A 21,182-nucleotide genomic window follows, 5' to 3' on the forward strand; every position below is an offset into this window, starting at 1 on the left:
CAGAAATCAGACAAATGAGATGACAAGGGATTGAAAAGAAAACCTTCTCTTCTGTGTCCCGCGGTGTTATTTCAATCTGACTATTTTATATACATAAATTTAAAAAAAAAAGAAACCTCTGACAAGAATCCTAATTCCTGATACATGTAGTTATCATTGATAATCTACAGTCACGTGTCAATGAATTTACTATAGATAATCTAAAGATAGTACCAAATAGAGTCGCTTTTCTTAGTATTTTCACTGGACTTCCTTGAAATTGAGGAAAATAAAAGTATGGTATTAGAAGGATTTACAAACATGTATGAACAAATTTTGAAAAGTGGCAATCTGTTTACAAGCAAGTTGATGAAACAAGGATATGAATAGTCTCCTTTAAAGTCATCATTTCGTTAAGTTCTTTGGTCGCTACAATGACTTTGTCCGCAAATATAACCTATCACTGGGTCAAATTCTGACGTTTTTCATACTAATTGTTAATGAAGGATACGGAGATAACGAACAGTATTAAATATCAGTCCATAAAACAATACAAAATAGGAGCAGAGCAAACAAGGACCTCCAAAACATCAGAGATGGGATCAGGTGCCATGAAGGAGTGAGCATCCCCTGCCGACCGGTCACACCCGCCGTGTGCTCCTTGTCATGATCGGGATATAACGGAAAATTTTCGTCGTCAATTCAATGTATAAATAATGGACTAACAGTCAGTATGAAAATCAGCATTGGACTCAATGATGAATTATAGTTTGAGATTTAATACTGTTCGTTATCACCATATTCTTATTTGCTGACAAGGTGTCGACAATAACATTTACGACTTTAAACGAGACTGCTGATATTCTTGTTTCATCAACTTGCTAGTCAATAGTTTACCTCGTTTTAGAAATTGTTAATACGTAGAATCAACTGTGATATATAAACTCCGTATGCTGGTGATGAGGATATATTGCTGCATAAGTAAGAGAAGTTAACGATAGAAAAGTTAAAGTCATCACGTTTATCATAGAGCTTGTTTGTTAGATTAACATTAATGTCTTTTTCAAGTAAAATATCCAAGTATGAAGCAGATGTATCAGACTCTGTGGTATCTTTTATTTCAAGCTCCCCAAGGTATACCGTATCGAGATAGGAATGGAAATCACCATTGTTAATTGACAGTACGTCAGTAGACTGGACTTTTGAGCTTCAAAATTTTCGTTACTCCTTCATTACACAAAAAGTTAGATTCAAATATAAACGTGTCTAAAACTAAGGTTTCTACATTTTTTTTTTAGAATTAGTGGGAATATTACATAAAATGTGAACTAGAGGGTTGTATAATGACTTATCTTGAAATTTTCAATACACACCAGAGACTGTTTAAATATTAGAATCAAGCTTGCTGTAGTGAACATTTCTGAATGTAGCTATATATTTTTTTCCATAAAAGATAGTAATTTTTTTTGTATAGGTTTCCTAAAAAATTAGTATGATAAAAAAAATATTGAATTCTGTTTGTATACATACTTTTCGTATGCATCCATATTAATATTAAGTCTGTTTAGGGTAACCATTTAGTACCGATAATTATCCAAAAAGATGGCTGGATTTATAAAACTATGTAAACAAGTATAAAATGTAAAGTTTTATAGTTCAAAATAGACAGTTATATCAATTAAACACAAAAAGTAATTGAAAGCATAATCAACCAAATCAATACAAAGTTTCACACATCGAAGTTTCTGATATTAAAATCTTCCATCCTATTCTTTGCATTATTCCCTAACTGACAATGTAATGAGTTCGATTTTTCTATCTGGAAATTAAAAATAGGTTCACTACAAATTAGGATTTCAAAAGAAATTTGTCTTTCATAAGCATAAAAGTTTTAGAAGATTATGAAAAAAACTTCCACATACACATGTTTATACATATGATATATTTTCCCCCCACCCCAATTTCCTCTGAATCTCGTTTTTAAGATTAATGATTGAGTGGTGCTAGTCATTAAAAATACATGATGTTATGCTGAGTCCTAGAAACCAACGACCTCATATTAATTAGAACTGACAAATTCAAGAAGAAAATAAATCAAAGCAAGTTATATAAAAGATAATTCAATTAATTGATAATTATCAAAACAATCTTTTAATTGATCACATTCATAATTCAGACAGAATTGAAATTTTCACTCTATATCACTTTATTGCCGTGTAATCCACATGTCGCTTCAGATCCGGTCTGGGTCATTGTATATTTCTTAGCATCTGTAACTCCAAGCTTAAAAAAAAGAAATTAAATCAAATTAAAAGACTATCCTAATTAAACATTGGTGAAATTTCATTAAATTTTAACAACGCAATTTGAATTCTATTTGGACCGGTTTCAAATCTTTGAAACATTCTAAATTGGCTCAGTTTTCTAATATTGTTTTATTTGATTTATTTTGAGGTAATTTTATTGCAAAGTAACGAAATGGACGTATATAGCGATGCTGTTAGAGATATGTGTTTTAATGTTCTTGGCATATTTCAAAATAAATTACCCCAGCATCTGGACCTCAAATTAGTCAGAGTTCACAGTATGTAGAACATCTTTAAAGAAAAATGCATTCATAATCTTTTATCTTCATATCAAAGATCTCTTGGTTGTGAGATAGCCATAAATGCTTTTTTAAAGATATCATAGATTCTGACTCACCTGTTTTATATTTTCGACAATTTACTGAAAAGGATGATAATGTAAAACTAATAAAGAAATTGCATGAAAATGTGAACTTTTCTATCGCCAACTTCCCATACTTATTTAGCAATAAATATATATATTTTTGACCTGTAATGGGGTTTACGACTCTCAGTCGATTTGATATGCTCTGATATGCTCTACGTACGAACAATTACTAAAACGAGGCAAGCTATTGACAACCAAGTTTATGAAACAAGAATATATCAACAGTACCAACAGTCTCATTGAATGTCCCATGGTCAACACAATAGCTTTGTCGGCAAATACGAAATAAATATCATTGAATAAAATGTTGACTGACGTTTTCATATTTTTGTTGTGCCATTTTTTACACACGGAATTTTCAACAAATTTGATGAAATATTGAAATCGATAAATATATCTTTAAATCTGTACAAAAATTCATATGAGATTCTGGTAGATTAAATAAATTACTACAGCCTAAATCTTAAACTATTGTTAGTCATATATTTATCATGTAAAGAATATATGTTAAAACAAACGTGTCAGTATACCAACGGATTTTCAGTTTGTCTGATTATGACAAGGAGCTCAAGACGTGCCACAGGTCGACAAGGGATGCTTACTCATTAATGACACCTGATCTCACCTCTTATTTTTTAGAAGTCTGTTTTTACTCTTTCCCAATTTGTACTATTACAATAAACTTTTGAGCTTGAAAACTGTTGTTTTCACCCTATTTGATAATAAAATCATGAAGATCAGTATCAATAAAATATTGTACCCGGTCAGCAATGAAGGATTATTTGTTTTAATCATTGAATATATTTTGTCAGGGTAAATTTAAGACTTGTGAATGCTTTTAGGGTATGAAAAACATATATACATACACTTTGTAGGATGAAATGTATTATGTGAATTTCCATAAAAAACCAAGACCAGTTTTTTTTTTCCCCAACATGGATCCTGAATCAAAGTTCCGTAGAAACAAGGGGGGAGAAATGCAATGTTTAAATCGACAACCGAGAACTAGAAATAAAAAATATATATACAGTCAAGAAAATGTAAATTATGTGTTAAAACACCAATTTGTATTCCAGGTTTTTGTTCAAACTTCATTTAAGATGGACATTCAATTATCGAAAGAGATTAAAGAACCTCATCCTGGTTCCGTTGATGCCAACATGGCGTATTCCGAGGATTAACATGACAAGTCACGGTGAGTAAACTCGATCTATTAAGAAAAAAGAATTCTTGTTCTTTTCTTTTCACACTGATTCTAAATTTTTCCTACACAATGAAAATCAAAAGCACAGGATAATATTAACATTTTGAATTTTCTAAAAAGGTTCAATGATGTTTTTTCCACGATTGACATTGTTTCATTTTTCAACTAATTTTTGCTTTAATCAAACATTGGAATAATTGCCCAGAATTATCCTTGCTTCATTGACATTCCTCATCTTGACTTGAGGGTACAATAAATAGCGAGTGCATTTAATAAACAATTTGATCGAGTTACCGGAAATGAGTCTGAGTTGATAGTTATTTATTCATCAGCTGTGGGGAATCTGAATTACTGTCTGTCAGGTCGCCATTCCGGAATAAATTGGAACCAAATAATGATTCCTCCCCAGGGGCAGAACTGTGTTGACTTGAAAACATTTTTAACATGTAACTTTTATGGAAAATTTACAATTGAAAACGCTGTCAAAAAGAACTGGCATGGAAATAAAAGAGTCAATACATAATGCTTAAGGTATTATAGGGTATTGCAGTGCCAAATACATCGAGAATAATTCTTGTTTTGTTTGTGAGATCTGAATTTTCCTCAGCTTATAATTGTTTGATATTGTAATGTTCTCTATATTTTATCTCAAATGGCCCAAACATCCGGGCTGCTATACTTGTTTTTGTAATTTTAAATATAAGAAATATTTCTCCTATTAAAAGTGATTCAAATTCTACTTAAGTTAATGAAAGACACATGTGACGCCATATTGCATGAATGAGTTTATATATACTTTTTCAAATTCAAAAAAAATTATAATGTCGTAATACGAGTAAAAGGATCTAAGTTAATTTACATTTACTATAACTATGCAGATCAGAACTTTAAATCTTGAAAGAATTCCACTTTATTGAATGGTCAACTTTTCAATAATGAAATACACCATTAAAACCTCTCAGATCTTAAAAATTTGATATACAAAAGAGAAAAAGGCGGGCGAAAGGAAACAAAAAAGAAATTTCCACAAAAAAAAGACAACATCAATATAAGAAATTAAAAAAAAAACAACAACATGAAATTATTTTTCGAACGAAGCGAAAATCTCACTAATGAATTTTCCTGTGAGAAAAACCCAACCGTGAACTGATATATGGTATTTGAAAAAAAACATTTGAAATTATATGTTTTCGCTTTTAATTGAATCACAATATACCTGATGAAATTACGTCAATTTAAATGAATCTGATGCATAAGATAAAGATCATCTAATAACGTGATGACAATTAAATTGTGGTGCACTTTTCCGCAAAAACCCAACAAGTCATTACGGATTTCATTGGGTTTGATTTTGAATTTGTTTGAAGTAGGCTCTGATCTACCTCAGCCACTGGAATTCTTAATGTTTAATTTCGTCATAGTCCATTAGCACACGCCATAGGTGGGTAATGTTTACATCACAGCGTCGAGATGATGAAGATAATTAGAGGACTTCCATATTAATTCAGACTATCACTCACCCTTAATTAAACACACAACGCCATTTGAGCAAAAATGGCGGATTTATGCAGATACGATTTGCTTCTGCATAATTGCAGGGAAAATACCTAATCTGACTTTCATCAGACTCGTTATTGCCAATTCCTTGTTTGCACAGATAAGTTTGTTTTAACAAAACTGTCATCGGCGATGTTTAGTTAATGGAACAAATCAATTTTCAATGATCAAATTATGCTCAGTCAACATTGGCGCGGTAAATAAGATTAGGGGCCTTAGGGTGTTTTGAGAATAATAAACTAGCAATTTCATCTAATATCACCCAACTTCCCGATTTATGCTCGGCAGGTGAAGAGTTTGATCAAAGTCTAAAATGTAATGAATATTTAATTTGTAAATGATTAAAATTAAAGTAATGTTTGATAGCTCGATGACGTTGTATGCTTCTCTCAAAAGCTAATGATTTATACATCGTAAATATGCATTTATATGCTAGAGACTCTCCAATCCTAGAATACACCCAAAGAAAGTTAGCCATTACTTGTTTGTGTTCATGCAATATCTTTCACCTTTGTGTATATCCACCCAATACGGTTGCGGTATTTTCAATTGAAGTAATTTAAAAAAGGAAAACATTAATTGCATCTTTTTAATATACGATTGTATAGTGTTAAATTTGTAGTCAGTATAGATAAAAAAAAAAATAAGTGAAAAAAGGCTTTTTGTTTACATAACCCATAGCAATTATTTCTTCTATCCGTTCATTGTGTATAATTATTAAAAGATAAAAAACAATACTCCATGCATGCCGTTAAATATTTGAACCATAAACAACAATTCTGCGTAAAAGGAAAATATTGTGAATTTGATATCATAAGAATATGACGAGCGTTAAAAAAAAAACTCGATATATACTACTTTAGAAACATTGTTAAACATTTTAAGTGAAATAATCAAACCTGAACAATTTTAAGATTTTAAATACAAACATTTATGATAGACTTATTATATATATTGGAACATTATTTTCCATTTTATGTAATTGTATTAAATCTCTGTAAACATATTAGCCTGCAATTTTATTTGTATCTAAATCTATACATAGTCGCCTCCATTTTTTATTATTCCGTTTTATTGACCCCGTTTATCTATGATATTAGATTTTCTTTGTATCCGTTGGCTACTTTGTATTTCTGATAAATTAAATTCTCTTTTTGTAAGCAGGCCTATAATGTAATGTGAATTAGATCTTTTTAATTGTCGAAATTGTGCTTTCTTTCAGTCATTTTTATTCTATCTAATTCTTCGAAATATTACAAAATATAATTTATTAAATAAAATAAACTAATTTTTAAGAACTTTTAACTTTTAAGAACAACTACATTTTAAAGGACAACGCAGGATTTTTTTTCTGTTTCTAAACAATTATTAGGATTACGCATGCGTTTGCCCTGATTCTGACCTTATCAGACTTAGTTATGTTCTCCATGATGATGATAAATAAATCATTATCAACGATTAATTGTATATCATTTAAAATGAGTGTTCTATTCGAAAATTAAGGAGATAGACTTAATTACTTTGTACTATATGGACCATTATTAACATATATTATTCATTGTCTGTAGAATTTTAAGGGGGCATTCATAGTTTAATGGGAAGATAGTTAATACTGAAATGTAGGCAAATAACGTTCCATGATTTTTTTTTTCTATTCCTTGCACAGCTTGATGTAATAAAAACTGCTTATTCTAGTGACCCCTTTTTTAGAATAACCTTAGTAATGATATCGTTATTGACATTCACTACCCTTTAAAAACGGTTTAGAAATCCTAAAGTTGTTTTTTCTTAAATTCTTTTGTACAACGCGTTTCTTATCTAAAAACGCAAGCTTTACTAAAGAAACACTATTGAAGAAATTTACCACTTCCTGAACGTTTAAATGCATACATGTATCTCTTAGTGTAATGATTAGAATTTTCAGTGGAAATTCTACATCGACCATTTGGAGAAGACTTTGTGTCAAAAAATGTCAAATTGAATACCACAAAGTATAACTGGGACCAATCCAAAACAGGGCGATAATTTCCCGCGAGAACCGATTCATAAAATTTGCATTATTTTGCTTTTAGTCTCATTTAAGTACGGGTATTTACGATTTCGTTCAATTTGTGTAATTACTAACAGATCAAGTGAGAAAATAGAGTGCTTAAAGAATCGTTTAAGTAAACAGAATCTACCGCCGTAATTAACACGGAAAATGTAGGAAGCTATTAGTTAAAATGCATATTTCATAGCGCTCTTTTGATGAAATATAGAGAATTCAATTTGGAAATTGGATTGAATTTCAAACACGTGCAAACTGTACATTATTATATCAATACTGTAATTAAAAGAGTTGGGTACTGAAGGCAATTAAAAGTCACTTTAATTAATTCTTGTGGAGTGCTAGTATTAATTTTTGACCTGTAATAAAGGAATTGTTTCTGGTTACTGAATTTCAAAACATATCACAGACAGAATATCTAAAAACTTAATGTAAATACAAAGTAATTATCCTAGAAAACCATGAAAAATAAATGGGAATTAAAAAACTCGCTTTTCAAAAGGTGTATCGCGTTTCAAATCAAATACATGTGCTTTTTCATGTTACTAGTTTTTCTTCTTTAGATGCTACGACGAATTATTTTCTATATTCGAATTTCACTTGAATCGCTTTTTAATCATGAATTATTCCACAATTCAAGTATATGTATGAAGTGATCATCTATGCTAATGGAAGAAAGCGAATATATATATAACAGTGTTCATTTACCAAATTTTTTAAAACAGTACATATGAAAAATATGGTACAAAACAAGGACCCCAGGGAACTTCAAAGGTGGGATCAGAAGCCTTTGAGGAGTCATCATCCCTGGTCAACTCATCACGCCCGTCTTCTACCCTGGAAAGTGAGCAGGTAATCAGAACTATCCATTTATCCATATCGACGACGTATTGTCAATGAACAGTGGTCTATTGCATTCTGATGTTGATACGATAGAAGGATATGGAGATTAACAAACAGTATTGAATCTCAAATTCCATAAAACAGTACAAAATAGGAGCAGAGCAAACACGGACCTCTGAAACATCAAAGGTGAGATCAGGTGCCATGGAGGAGTGAGCATCTCCTGCTGACCGGTCACACCCGCCGTGTGCTCTTTATCGTGATCGGGAAATAACGGAAAAATCCGTTGTCAATTTAGTGTATAAATAATGGACTAACAAACAGTATGAAAAACGACAGTCAGCATTCGACTCAATAAATTGTTTTTGCTGACAAGGTCATTGTATCGATCATAGAATTTAGGAAATGATGACTTTAAACAAGACTGCTGATATTCTTGTTTCATCAATTTGCTTGTCAATAATTTACCTCGTTTTAGAAATTGTTCATACGCACATCTGTTTCCTATTTGGATATCCTACTTTAAAAAAACATTTATGGTTATCTCACAACCAAGCTTTTTGATAAACGTGATGACTTTAAACCTTTCAAGCGTCAACGTCCCTACTCTCAGTTGATTCTACACGCAAGAGCATGTTTGATATCTAAAACGAGTTACTAGTAAGTTATTGACAAACAAGCTGATAAACCAAGAATATCAGCAGTCTCGTTTAAAGTCATTATCCCGTTAGTTCTGTGGTCGTTACAATAACAGCAAATGGTATTAAAAGTTTACATTTAGAATATCTTGAAAAATTATCAGTAGGTAAAGTACGAGGGGTGATCAAAAAGTTCGCAAACTAATTGAATAACTCCCATAAATGAAACAGTATTTGGTTTAAGTGTTGATTGTATTTTAAATTAGTCCTCTCCAATTTTAATGCACATCTGCCACCGTTCTGCGCATGCGCGAATCACGTGATATGGGCAGTCATGTGACCCCTCCCTAGCGTTCTGTCACAAAAGCCGAAAGATTTTTCTGAGTTTTATATTTCTCTCCATGTCAGTTAATTTTTATAACAAGAACAGTTCATTTGTCAGAAATGGATATTGCAACAGAATTGTTATTTCCAAAAATTGGCGACCATCAAAACCCAAATCTTATGTCTCGGAAGAGACGCTTATTCATGGTGGATAGAGAATGGGTGCTTCCTTTTTATCATTTCTAATATGTTTTAAATCCAAAGTAAACAATATCTCAGGTATTTAATAATTATAATATTGTTAAAATATTCAAGTATTTTTTCAAAGTGTAAATTGGACGTCTTTGATAGCAAAATGCTTAATTAAAAACACTTCTTTTTTTAAACTTCCTTTCACTGGGCAATATAACAAGTATCATTTTTAACCATCTGCCTTCCTTCACTAAAACGACCAATCCAATCGTTGATTAAATATATTTGAAGTCATTTGTCTTTATAAACTGTGTACAAATTATTATACGCTACTTCCAAGGGATTTTTAAGATATACAATAAATTTTGCAGTCCTTTTGTTTACAATAAGAGACAATGTCACAAGTAACATTGTGATAATTGTGACGTCACAAACTAGGAGCAAAACTTTATTCAGCATATGCTATTTATAGAACTTGTGTATGGTTATGTGTGTACCAAATTATTTTTTAACAATTGTGGTTTTGTACTGTTTGGCTTAATAACAAACTTTTTGATCAATTACATTTTAAAGTAGAAACATACAGCTAATTCAAAATACAGACAGCGATGACTTCTGTAGAATATTGCTCATCAATATTTGACAATAGTTCAGTTCTGCTCTATAATGTTAAAGATTAATTCTAAGTGGTTTTTTTTTTACGTATTATTTAAACAGTTTTTGTTGATATTGCCACGATTGTTATTTTTGGATATCTCTTGACTTTTCTACGTGTATAGTTTGTATTGCGTTATCCATTAAGCACTAAATTATTTAGATATGAAAAAGAAATAGATAACAAAAGAGATCTAAAAAAAATCAAATAAAAAATACAAAAAAAATTGTGAAAAGAACACAAAGAGGACCGATAATCCAGAGTAAAGATTTGAGGGCCATGACATAAAGGGGTCTTAAATTCTAGACCATGCTTAAAAAGGACTTAAATTCAATCTTAAACATTAAACCGTAACTAGAATCGCGCGCCTTAGTAAAACTTTGGCGGTCTGCAGAGGTGACTAATGTCGGCCATAACTTTTTAATACACATATTTATAATTATTCAAAGTTAAGTCTCGACGTTAAAACATTCCATACATTGAAAAAATAATAAGATATTAGCGAGATAAAACAAATCAGCCAAATACGACCTATCAATAGGTTACACGTTACAATACGTATATTTACTACCAAGGTCATTATAGCGACAATACAATTTACGAAATGCTGATTTAAGGTATGCGTTTACTCAGATGACTAAAAATTTCACTGATAGGAACAAATTACCTGTTATTTCACATTGTAAACCTATGATTTTTGTGTTAAATTTCAATTTCAAATAACTAGGTGAATGACTTACTTTTCATGCTAGTGGCCTCTGAGTATTTCTCGGAAACTACCTCAATTTTTCACACTATGACCAATTTTTTCTTTACTCACAAAATATTAAAAGCAACAAAACTCTAATGAAATATTATAGCAACGGAACAGCGTTGCTTTTCATAAAGAAACGATTAGAGTTTGGGCCATAAACTTAATAATTATTACAGTCCGAATTTCCCTTGTCACATTTATATTTTCCCCATTTTTAATCGAATATTACAAAAATCAAAATGATAAGAACTCTAAATCATTTATAGCTTCAGATTACTTTTGTTGCCCTAATTCTCATGGTATTAATAATATGTGGGGCCAATGGTCAAATGATTGAGATATGTTGTCTGGAATTATTTTTGTTCATATTGTTGAATTTCTTTATTTCAAAGCATTCAATTATTTGAAATAATTTATGAGCCTTAACACATCTTATATTTGCAAAATGATGTTTAAAAATACATGTAACCTTTACATTGTAATTAATATTGCAAGAAATAAAAAAAATGAAAGAAATGAAAATTAAAAAAATTATTCCTAATTTCCTCTGAATTATCATACATTGACTTTCGTTCTTGTTTATTTTCTTCAAAGGATATAATATTTAAATTTTTAAATTGACATTGCTTTAAAACTTGGTTATTTTATCCATCTAGAACAATTTTTGTTTTAACATATTATACTTTTTTAAATTTCCTTTCTGTTTTCTGAAACCTGAGTAAACGTCATCCTTAAACAAGTTTGTTGAAATATGAATATGAAACAAAGGCGAAAGACTCTTTTGTGTGGATTTGGATCCATCAAGTCGAAATACAATTGAAAATAACTTGTTAATTGATAAAACGTCGATCAATTAAAATGTCTAATTAAAGACCAATGCAACTTTTTTCTTCTTCTCATGTAGAAATTTTGAATGAGTTCTGCTTCAACTTCACTTGAATATAAAAACATATCAGCCTATAGAGTAGCACGATTAGTGTCCATCGAAATTCTAACAGTTTGTTAGAAAACTTGATCTCCAAAGACTACATAAATTTTATCAATGAGTACCTCCAGCATCCTTTTAATATCGATTTCATAGTACTTTTTAGCGTGGTTTTTAACGGAGTAATATTTCGTACGAAGACTGTACTGGAAAGTTTCTTTGACTTCTGTTTTTAAGCAATTATCTAAGATGTCAAAAAGTTTTTTTTAAAAAGTTAATATATAAAAATTTATACAATATATGTCTTTCATTCAATTCTTTTCTTGGCCAGCAATATAGGAAATTTTGATTGACTGAATTTAAGATAAAAAGTCTTGTTTATATTTAAAGAAAAAAAGCAGATTTTGGTTTACCGGTATATCCATGAATTATTTGTAATAAAACAATTTTATCAATGGATGTTGAATGTTTTCATAGGCTTATTATATTAAATGGTAAACAAAATCGACAAAGTCAGTAAAGTAATTGATATCACAAAACCCCCAAAATAAATATAAAAATATGAAAGAATTTTAAAGAACGGAAAAGATTTTCAAAGCCCAAAGTATTAGTATGTAATAAACCACCTACCACAATTTAGGTAAGTATTGGATATTTTGTAAGTATTTTTTCCATGATCGATGGTAGAGTTGTATGGTTTATAAACATTAAAACTAAAGAAATCGATTCGTTTTGTGTTATTATTCATGTGAATCCTATCTCTAGCGATTAGATGTGATTGCTTTAAAATTCTACTTACCTCTGGCTCTAGGATTTGCATTATGATGTATGAATTAATTATCAAGCTATTGTTTATTCCCTTTGATTTCTAATCATTTCTATGGTTTGAAACCATCTTGGTGAATCGTCCCGTGCTCATCATCTTTTATCTCTTGCCTTTTACGATTTAATTCAAGTTGCATTCCCGTAATTACTTCTCAAATGTCAATCCCATGTCTGTTATCAAAAAGAACATCTTTGATGTTTCATATTTTAAAATTTCAATATTGAAATGAATACAAATGCCTTAAAGCGTTTAATAAACAAAATGTAAGGTGTTTCTTTGGGGAATGTATATAAATTTGAAAAGAATTTCAATCAACGGTATCCAAATTAATATTGTGTGATAATAATGATACCGATTATTGATATTAAAGGTTTGTATGTCATGACATAGCAAAAGAGATGAATAATTCTAGCAGGTGCATATTTTATAGAGCTGTCAATTCAAAAAGGGGAGAAAATGATATAAGATTTAGCAATGCAATGAATTTACTGAAAGATATATATTAAGATCAAAGCAAGTTATATTTATAATCATTTTTAATTTTGTGTGTTAATGTCTAGTCGAGAGTTACTAGTATATATATATATTATGCTAATTATGTGTGAAAGGGTGTCTGTGAGGATGCATGGGTGTTTATCTTGGTTTTTCAGAATGTTTTTGATATCTTATTGTAACCTATCTGAGATATTCATCTAATAGAAATGATTCTTTTAAATTTTGAAATAACTTCCAGTAACACCCCCCTCCTTAAAGAGGTCAATGTCATTGTGTATTCATGACTAATTTTTCAGTACTAATTATGAAAATAACGAATTACTTTAAATTACTTATCTTTTTCACATTTTTGTTATATATCATCGCTAGTTGCATTCAAAATAAACATTAAATATTCGTCATATTTGGCTCCCGGATAAATTTATCCACCTCGTGCTCTGACTTTATTTGATCCATCTTGCATTTTGAAATGTAGGAATTACTAGAAATAATCACCATTAACTATTTTCCTAGTACAATTGAAGAGTATTATCGTTTCAGTAGTAATACGGAATTTGATTTTATCGCCATGGTTAGCGGACAATTTGCTCGTCTGCCCACGACGTCATAGCACGCGCCACGTGCCGACACACTACTCTCGGCTCGTGTCAGCCATCTGTGTACCTGCTCACCAGCCATCCGTGACAGACCGGTAACCCTTTTCATCTACCTGTAATGAAATGTACACGAGTTTCGGAGATCTCCTCGGAGACAATTTCTCAGGTTTGTTCAAATTAATCATTGAACAATACAATAAAAGACTGATTCAATTACAGAGAACAAGTCCATTGACTGTCATATATAAGTTACTTTGTTTTGGAGTAAATTCCTAATCATTAAACTTACGACAGAAATGGCATTTATGTCAATGAATGAAATACCAAGGAAAAGAGACACTCTTATACACTAGTATCCTTTATATCGGAATATTAATATATGTATATCACGTGACAACAACAATGATAAAGACCCATTCTTTCATTTTATTTATTAATGCAATGTAACATCCACAACATACATAGAGGCAAACTTCAAAATACCTGACAAGAATGATTCGCAAAAGATGAATTAACAAGTTTAAAGCAATGAACTATTTAATTTGATATTTTATCTTAACTTTCTGAAAAAAAAACTAACAAAAAGGAGTCCTATTTATAAATATCAGACTGAATTTACTCTGAAGTTATTTGATCACAGCATATAGATACATACATGCTATAAAGTCAATGTGGATATATGACGATTTATTGATAAATCAATTTAATATACATTAAAGTGATTAAGGATTTCAGATATTGTACACTGGGACGACAAGATAGGAAAATCTAAGAGTCCTTCTTAGATTCTACTGGATTGTCATTGTCCTTGAATTCACACTCGTCACATTTTCTGGATGCCAGCATTTTGCAAGAGAAATTATGCAGAGCATCATGGGCTTCTAAAAAAGGAAATGCCAGGTAACAATTCCAATTGTTAAATTTAATTAAAATTTTATTTGAGATATAAGCAATTTCAATTGATTGATCGATTGATTGATAAGGAGAGTTAGATGTGTAAAATACCTTACCTTTTAATTTTTGTTGCAAGGAAAATCTAACTTGTCTTTCTTGTTCCAGTTCATTTGTCAAAGCCTCTATTTAAAAAATAACAATGATCATTAGCATCTTTTGTAAAATAAAATAAATTCTACTTAAATGAATTCTAGAATTCTTTTCAGTGTATAAAAACTACTGAAAAAATGGAAATTCAGAAAAGCATTAAATATGTAATTTAAAAACTTCAACAAAAACTACAAATTCATTTCTGTACCTTTGAGGGCTTGGATTTCCTTTTCCATTTGTTTCCTGATTTCCATTTCAGCTTGTACTTCTCTTTGTATTTCCTCTGTAGATAAAATAATTGGTATATAAATGTATGATACTTTCACAACATGCTTTATTAGTATATTTTGGGGGTTAGTATATATTTGGGAAGGTGGGTTTCGTTTTCTTCGAGGACGACTTATTTTTGCTTTGAAATAGGTCATTATTTTCGTTAATTAAATTAAATGTTGATCTAAATATTTATATCGTAAAAGAGCTTCGGTATATTGTCTTAGTGTAAAAGTAAGCAGTCAACTGTAAAAGTCAACGCTTCTCGCAAAAGTCCAATAGAAACAAACAAACTGAAATAAATTATATAAAATTAAAAAGAATGAAATGAAATATCTCACCTTTAGTCATTTCCATCGCAGACACTGGCAGGGGTGGCGATTCTCTATTACAAGATGGCAGAACTAAAAATAATATATATGTGTGATTTATTTCTTTTATATATTTTATTATATTTATTATACATATTGATTATTTTTATGCTATTTTAATTTTTTTAAAATGAAATTAAACGTTACACTTACTAGGATCAACGTTGATTATACCAACATTTGAGATTTCTTTATTGTTGTCCACCCGTTTCTGAAATCAAAAGAATATTATACACAAAATGTAAATACCACACACGAAGAAAAGTGCCGATTTTTTTCATAGAATAGGAAAATCTTTAAGACCTCTAAACAGGTACCATATTTTATATATCTAATGAAGCACGAATTTTGAAATTTGTTTCTTTTATAATACAGAAAATAGGAGCAGACGACTTAAAACATTCATCAATAACCCGCCACGCGACGCTTTACATGAACGGCAATCAAAAGACATTCTGTAAATAGGATCCTAAATTTTTTTGTGTGAATGTCATTAAATGTGACTGTTCATTGATATCGGACCGTCTTAAACGCGCACAAATCTGTAATGCGCCAGTTCTTAAATCAAAGAAGAAAATTAGTGCATTATGTATTAAGGACGGCATGTGGCTGAATTACAAGCGAGAGCAAAATTTCCTTCCCAGCTTTTGATGTTGCTTTAAAGAACCTGAATTATTTACACTTTTTTCTTTTTTATGAAAAATAAAAGTTTCTTTAACAGTGATAATGCGTTGAAAATTTATGAGAAAGGACGCCGCGTGACTTGAAACATTTTATCACTCTACTCAAATGCTTAATTTATGCTAAAATATAATTGGTTTTCTGCATAGTTGATCACTAACATTTCAATAAAATTTAGCTTTTCAAAATTCGTATAAGGTTAAATTATAATTTAATTTGAAATGATAAGCAATAAAACACTTTCTGAGAAGAGAAACAATTATAATGCATTATCTTGTTAGGACTGTTACCATTTCTGTATCCGTCTTAGAGAGATCCTCTCCATCGGTGATAATTTTGTTCAAAACTTTCTTTTCATGGGTATCTTCTTTAACCTTGTCCTCGAGCTTGCTGTGAAGATCCCTTTCTTCTTCATTAGACTCGCCATTTACGAAGTCGGTAATATTTATTTCTTCACTTTCATCCTCCGAGTCATTTGAATCAGTTCTCGGTGAGTTTACAGAATCTTTTCGTGTGTTCTGATTAACAAGTCGGAAAGCTGAGAATCTTTCATTCGAGTCATCGTAACGAGGACTGTTTCCGGCCGACGAAGACGACTCATCGTCGTTGTAATTTTCTTCTTTCCTTCTACTTATGTTACCTTTGAAAGTCATCATCGACTCACGAAAATCATTTCGAAAACTCTGCACAAAAGGGTTGTTCCATAAAAGGTTGTAGGTAGGAAACATGCCGTGAAGTCCAGGCCACGTCGGCGGGCGAATTGGGGAGGCCTTATTTACATCAGTCATACATTCCTTACCAAATGGCAGAGCAAACGTGGTGGGTGGCGACTGGTTAACTGGTGAAAATTGAAATGATTTCCTCTGTTGGGGTAGGAGGCTGAAGGGTGGATACGGGGACTGAAAAACTTCCTTTTGGATGTCTAAGTCAACAGACGACAGCTTTGGTTTTTTGTGTTGGTCGTCTCCGCGCGCATTGTACGTTGGGCTAGACTCGGTAGAGAGAATTCTTTTCCTACTGCCGCCATTAAACATGGCCTTTACATCTTCCCATGCATGGACTATCCCTTCATCAGACGTACTATAAAGCTTCAAATGCCTCCTCCAAGAATTGAAATTAGCTGCATCTGGATGGCTATACTTTGCTTCTTGTGTGCGATGAAAATGAAATATAAATTTATTGGGAGAAAAATACATATTGCAAATTTTGCATTTAATGCATTTTGCCCTGGAACTATTATAACGAGAAGGTTCGAAGAAGCCCTCGCATCCCCATCCACATTCATGTTTTACATGAAAAGAAAAGTTTTCGGGGAGCTTCGGGGGGAGATTTTCTTCTAGGAAAGATTTGACCAATCTCTCAGCCTCTCGCATGGTGATCATTCCACAACGGCGGGAAGAAATTGGCATTGCACCAGCCCGCCTCAATATTTCCAGTTGTACCGGTGTACATTGGACACACGTTATACCGAGGGCGACCCTTCTGTTGTGGATTTCGTTGTAGCTGTACTGTTTCAGCAGAGTGTTAGAGATCTGGGCCAGACACAGCCTCTCTTTCCCGTCAATGTACAGGCTAACAATGGGTACTCCGTGTAGAAGTACAGTCGACACCTGATTTGGTCTTGCAACATACGATCCGGACGTGGCGTAGGTCGGCTGTCTCTCTGAAGAGGATGGTTTACTTGATTCTAATGGACTTGATGTTGTTAGATCTTTTGGAACATCGGTGATCAAGGGTGAGGATTCAACAAAAGATTTACTATTATCGTTCTGAAAATCAAAAGAAAAATATACTAATACCAATATTTTTCTTGTAGGGGCAGAAATTCAAATTAATTAAAAATATATAAGAAGTATACATATTTGGAATATATCTTTTTTTGAAAATACAAAAATTGGAAAAATTATAATATAAAAACTTTTAAAGTTTAACTAATTTACTTTTTTGTTTTTGAAATAAAATTATTATTTCTTTTTTTTTAAAGTTTTTAAATTAATTTGTTTATTCCTTAATTAATGATTTTAAAATTCGCAAAACTTTTTTAAAAAAATTTAAGTATTTTTATTTATATTAACAAAAATTAATAAAAATATGAAATATATTAATTTATTAGTGAGAAAAAATCCAATTTATTTAAAATGATCTCAACTTAAAAAAGAAAAACAAAATAACAAAAAAAAAAAGAATTCAATTTAATTACTATATATTTTGTATCAATATTGAAAAGACGAAATGCCAAAATAAAAATTAAAAAGCCAATGGTACTTACCAACATTTTACTTCTTTAAAATATTACTTCCCAAAGAGTATTACTCATTTCCAGATAAGATATTCCTAAAAGTCTAGGAATACTGACACAGTTATTGTAGGTCGACACCTTACACTTATTTAGAAGTCACGGCAATTGACAAAAGTGAGAACATTTATATGACTCCTTCAGAGTGAAATCAATAAAGAGACAGGTTTAATTTAACCAAGCATATGGCAAACGCTGTTGTTGTCAATTATAATAACCCACTAGATCATTGTAATATTCAATGAACAATTCATCGACCGTAAGAGGTAAATGGGGCGGGGCGAGGGTGGATACTTCAGATTCATTGGCTACTGAAATCTATCATCTGTTTCTCTGAAGCCAAATTTAAATTAACGGTTGCAAAAAATAATACCCACACGCAATGGAGTTTCTTCTTACTTTCCCTTTATAAAATTGTTTTAGTTTGCATTTTTGAATAAAATTAAATAAAGAAAGGCGGTTTATCTAATACAAATATAATATCTATGCTTCTTTTTCAGGATAAAGAAGTGATTTGTTTTATTCTGTGAAAAGTTTTGGGAATTCTATGGAGTTGGCAAAGAATCCACGGTAAATAACTGTATTGATGAGAAAAAATTCAAAGTTAACCTTGAAAATTTACTCTTTTTTGTTCTTCCTTTGGCGAACTAGATCATCAAAAAAGAGACAGATTGGGTGGGTGGAAAAGAGAGACAAATTAGGTGGGTACAAACAAGTTTTTTTTTTAACAAATTGAACATTTTATATATCGGATTGACAAGTAATGGATTCTAATATAAAAAAAGGAATTATCATGCGAAATAAACTCTTTATAGAAATTGTACTGTTATTGAAAATTTATCTTACATTAATGCATAAAAAACTGACAATTTTTTTTTTGATTTTCAATGTCCATATAATTTGAAATCGTTGGAATGCTCTTATTCGTAATCAACTTTACTATCATTAATTTTTATCTGCATATGGTTTTAAATTTTATGAATTATATTTTAAAATTTACTTTAAATATCTCAAAGATTTGTCTAAATGTTCAAAATCAATTAATTCCTACAAGAAAATGACTTTCTTGTTTATTAGAAAAATAAAATGTTTCAAAAAAAAAACATGACAATAATTTATTGATTATTTGGTTTAAAGAAAGAACAATTGTGTACATTGTGTTGAGCAGTGTAGAGTAAATGCATTCTATAAAATCGTATAATATACTGCTGAGTATATAAAAAGTGTTTTGTATGTTACAATTTCTAGTACCTTTATAAATCACTCTTTACTGAGATATCGAGTAATTTTTGTCAAGTCGATCACTGTTCACTCTCTTTATCATTTTCATTGTAAGGAAGACATATTTGGAGTAAATATAATTTAATGAAAATTTCATTTTTTTTTTCAAAAGAAAAAAAAATAAAAATTCAAATAAAACTGTTTGTAAAATATCGTGTTGAGTCGAAGTCTCTCGATAATGTCTCGTTGAAGAATTTTTCCCAGGAACTTGAAATCAAGGATCGATTAAAATTATATCTGAATTTAAATAAGAAATGATTTAGCTTAAATTGTCTCGATTGATAACAATGAAATTTAAATGGTCATTTGTTACTTTTATTGTTTATATTCGACCATTAGTAAGCGTTGTATAAAGTTAAACTATGCTTGATAACTTCAATATTTGTTCTTTGAGAGTTTTTAACCTAAAATATGTTTTTCTTGCCTTAGCTTATCTTCGTTAATTTTGCAAAGAAAACGCATTTATAAATTTACTAAAAGGAAGTGCATAATTTATAAATATTGTGTAAGATTTGCAATTGCAGTAAGGAAGTGTAATATCGAAAGATTGTATTTATTCACTAAAAAACCAAAACCACAGCTTTTTTATCATCCTATAATTGTACTTGTAATATTGTTTTAAGATGAGTTCTGCCATGAATTAGTTCTGACAACTCTAAAGAAAAGGTAAGTTAAAAATTATATTTGCAACGTATTTTTATATAAGCTGGTTATTACGTTGTTAAATTCTGAATTCCAAGATGTTATACTTTTGAATATATATTAAAATATGATTTTATTTCTACCTTAACTTTGCTTGATTTCCTTAGATAAAATCAATTTAAACAATTCATTAAAACTGTTATTTGTGCTTGAGCAATTTTACAAAAAAAAAAAAAAAAAAAAAAAAAAAAGAATATTAAACAGAATCTTTCAAACCAAAGATATGATTAAGTGTTTTTTTTCCTTAAAATTTCAAAACCGGTTCTAAGATCAGGTTATTAAAAAAAGAAATTCAATCATAAAATATATTTTTATTTAAATCAGAGTCTTATTTAAAACCAAAGTACAGCATTTACATACTATTTTGGAATACATCGTGAAATCTATGACACCTGCTCCGCCTGAAGGTAAATAATGACGGCTATTGACAGTTTTACTTTAACACGATACTTAATTAAGGATTCTACATATTTACCCCTTTCGTAGAAAATGTAAACGTCGTTCAAAATGTTTCATAGAAATAATTTTCACGCCCTGAATTTTTACAGCATAAAATATTTTAGAATCCAGTATCTCTTAAACTGCAGTAGAAGAGTCCTTTGAAGCTGTGGCAGGGGTTGCCTTTGTTTTGATTTATTTCTAATAGTACGTCAATTTGTATTCTATACCTATATTATATAAGTAATCTATAGCCACCAGACGGTGAAATTATGCCAATAAATTTAAAGCTTTGCTGATTATTTCCTTTTTCTGCAGATCAAATGTCACG

The 21,182-nt window shown here is 30.5% G+C and overlaps 1 protein-coding gene across 1 annotated transcript; it reads right to left on the reverse strand.

Annotated features, from left to right (window-relative positions):
• Positions 1-14,212: 14,212 nt before the first annotated feature.
• On the reverse strand, positions 14,213-18,595 carry LOC134248911 (SKI family transcriptional corepressor 1 homolog-B-like). Its single transcript, XM_062731305.1, has 7 exons — positions 18,404-18,595; positions 16,425-17,903; positions 15,607-15,664; positions 15,424-15,486; positions 15,021-15,095; positions 14,779-14,844; positions 14,213-14,649 (listed from the first exon to the last, which is right to left on the reverse strand). Exons 1-7 carry the CDS (start codon positions 18,407-18,409, stop codon positions 14,537-14,539), a joined length of 1,860 nt encoding a protein of 619 aa, XP_062587289.1. The 5' UTR covers positions 18,410-18,595; the 3' UTR covers positions 14,213-14,536.
• Between the last annotated feature and the right edge of the window lie 2,587 nt (positions 18,596-21,182).

This window comes from Saccostrea cucullata, unplaced genomic scaffold, assembly GCF_032062105.1.
Source record: "Saccostrea cucullata isolate Sc308-1 unplaced genomic scaffold, CSIRO_AGI_Scuc_v1 ctg62, whole genome shotgun sequence".
NCBI classification, from domain to species: domain Eukaryota; kingdom Metazoa; phylum Mollusca; class Bivalvia; order Ostreida; family Ostreidae; genus Saccostrea; species Saccostrea cuccullata.

Excerpts from the sequence above, each read along its gene's own strand:
- LOC134248911 (XM_062731305.1), bottom strand. Across the intron at positions 15,487-15,606 it reads TATAATCAACGTTGATCCTA|TTCTGCCATCTTGTAATAGA; the intron begins GTAAGTGTAACG and ends TATTATTTTTAG. Across the intron at positions 15,096-15,423 it reads TGCGATGGAAATGACTAAAG|AGGAAATACAAAGAGAAGTA; the intron begins GTGAGATATTTC and ends TTTTATCTACAG.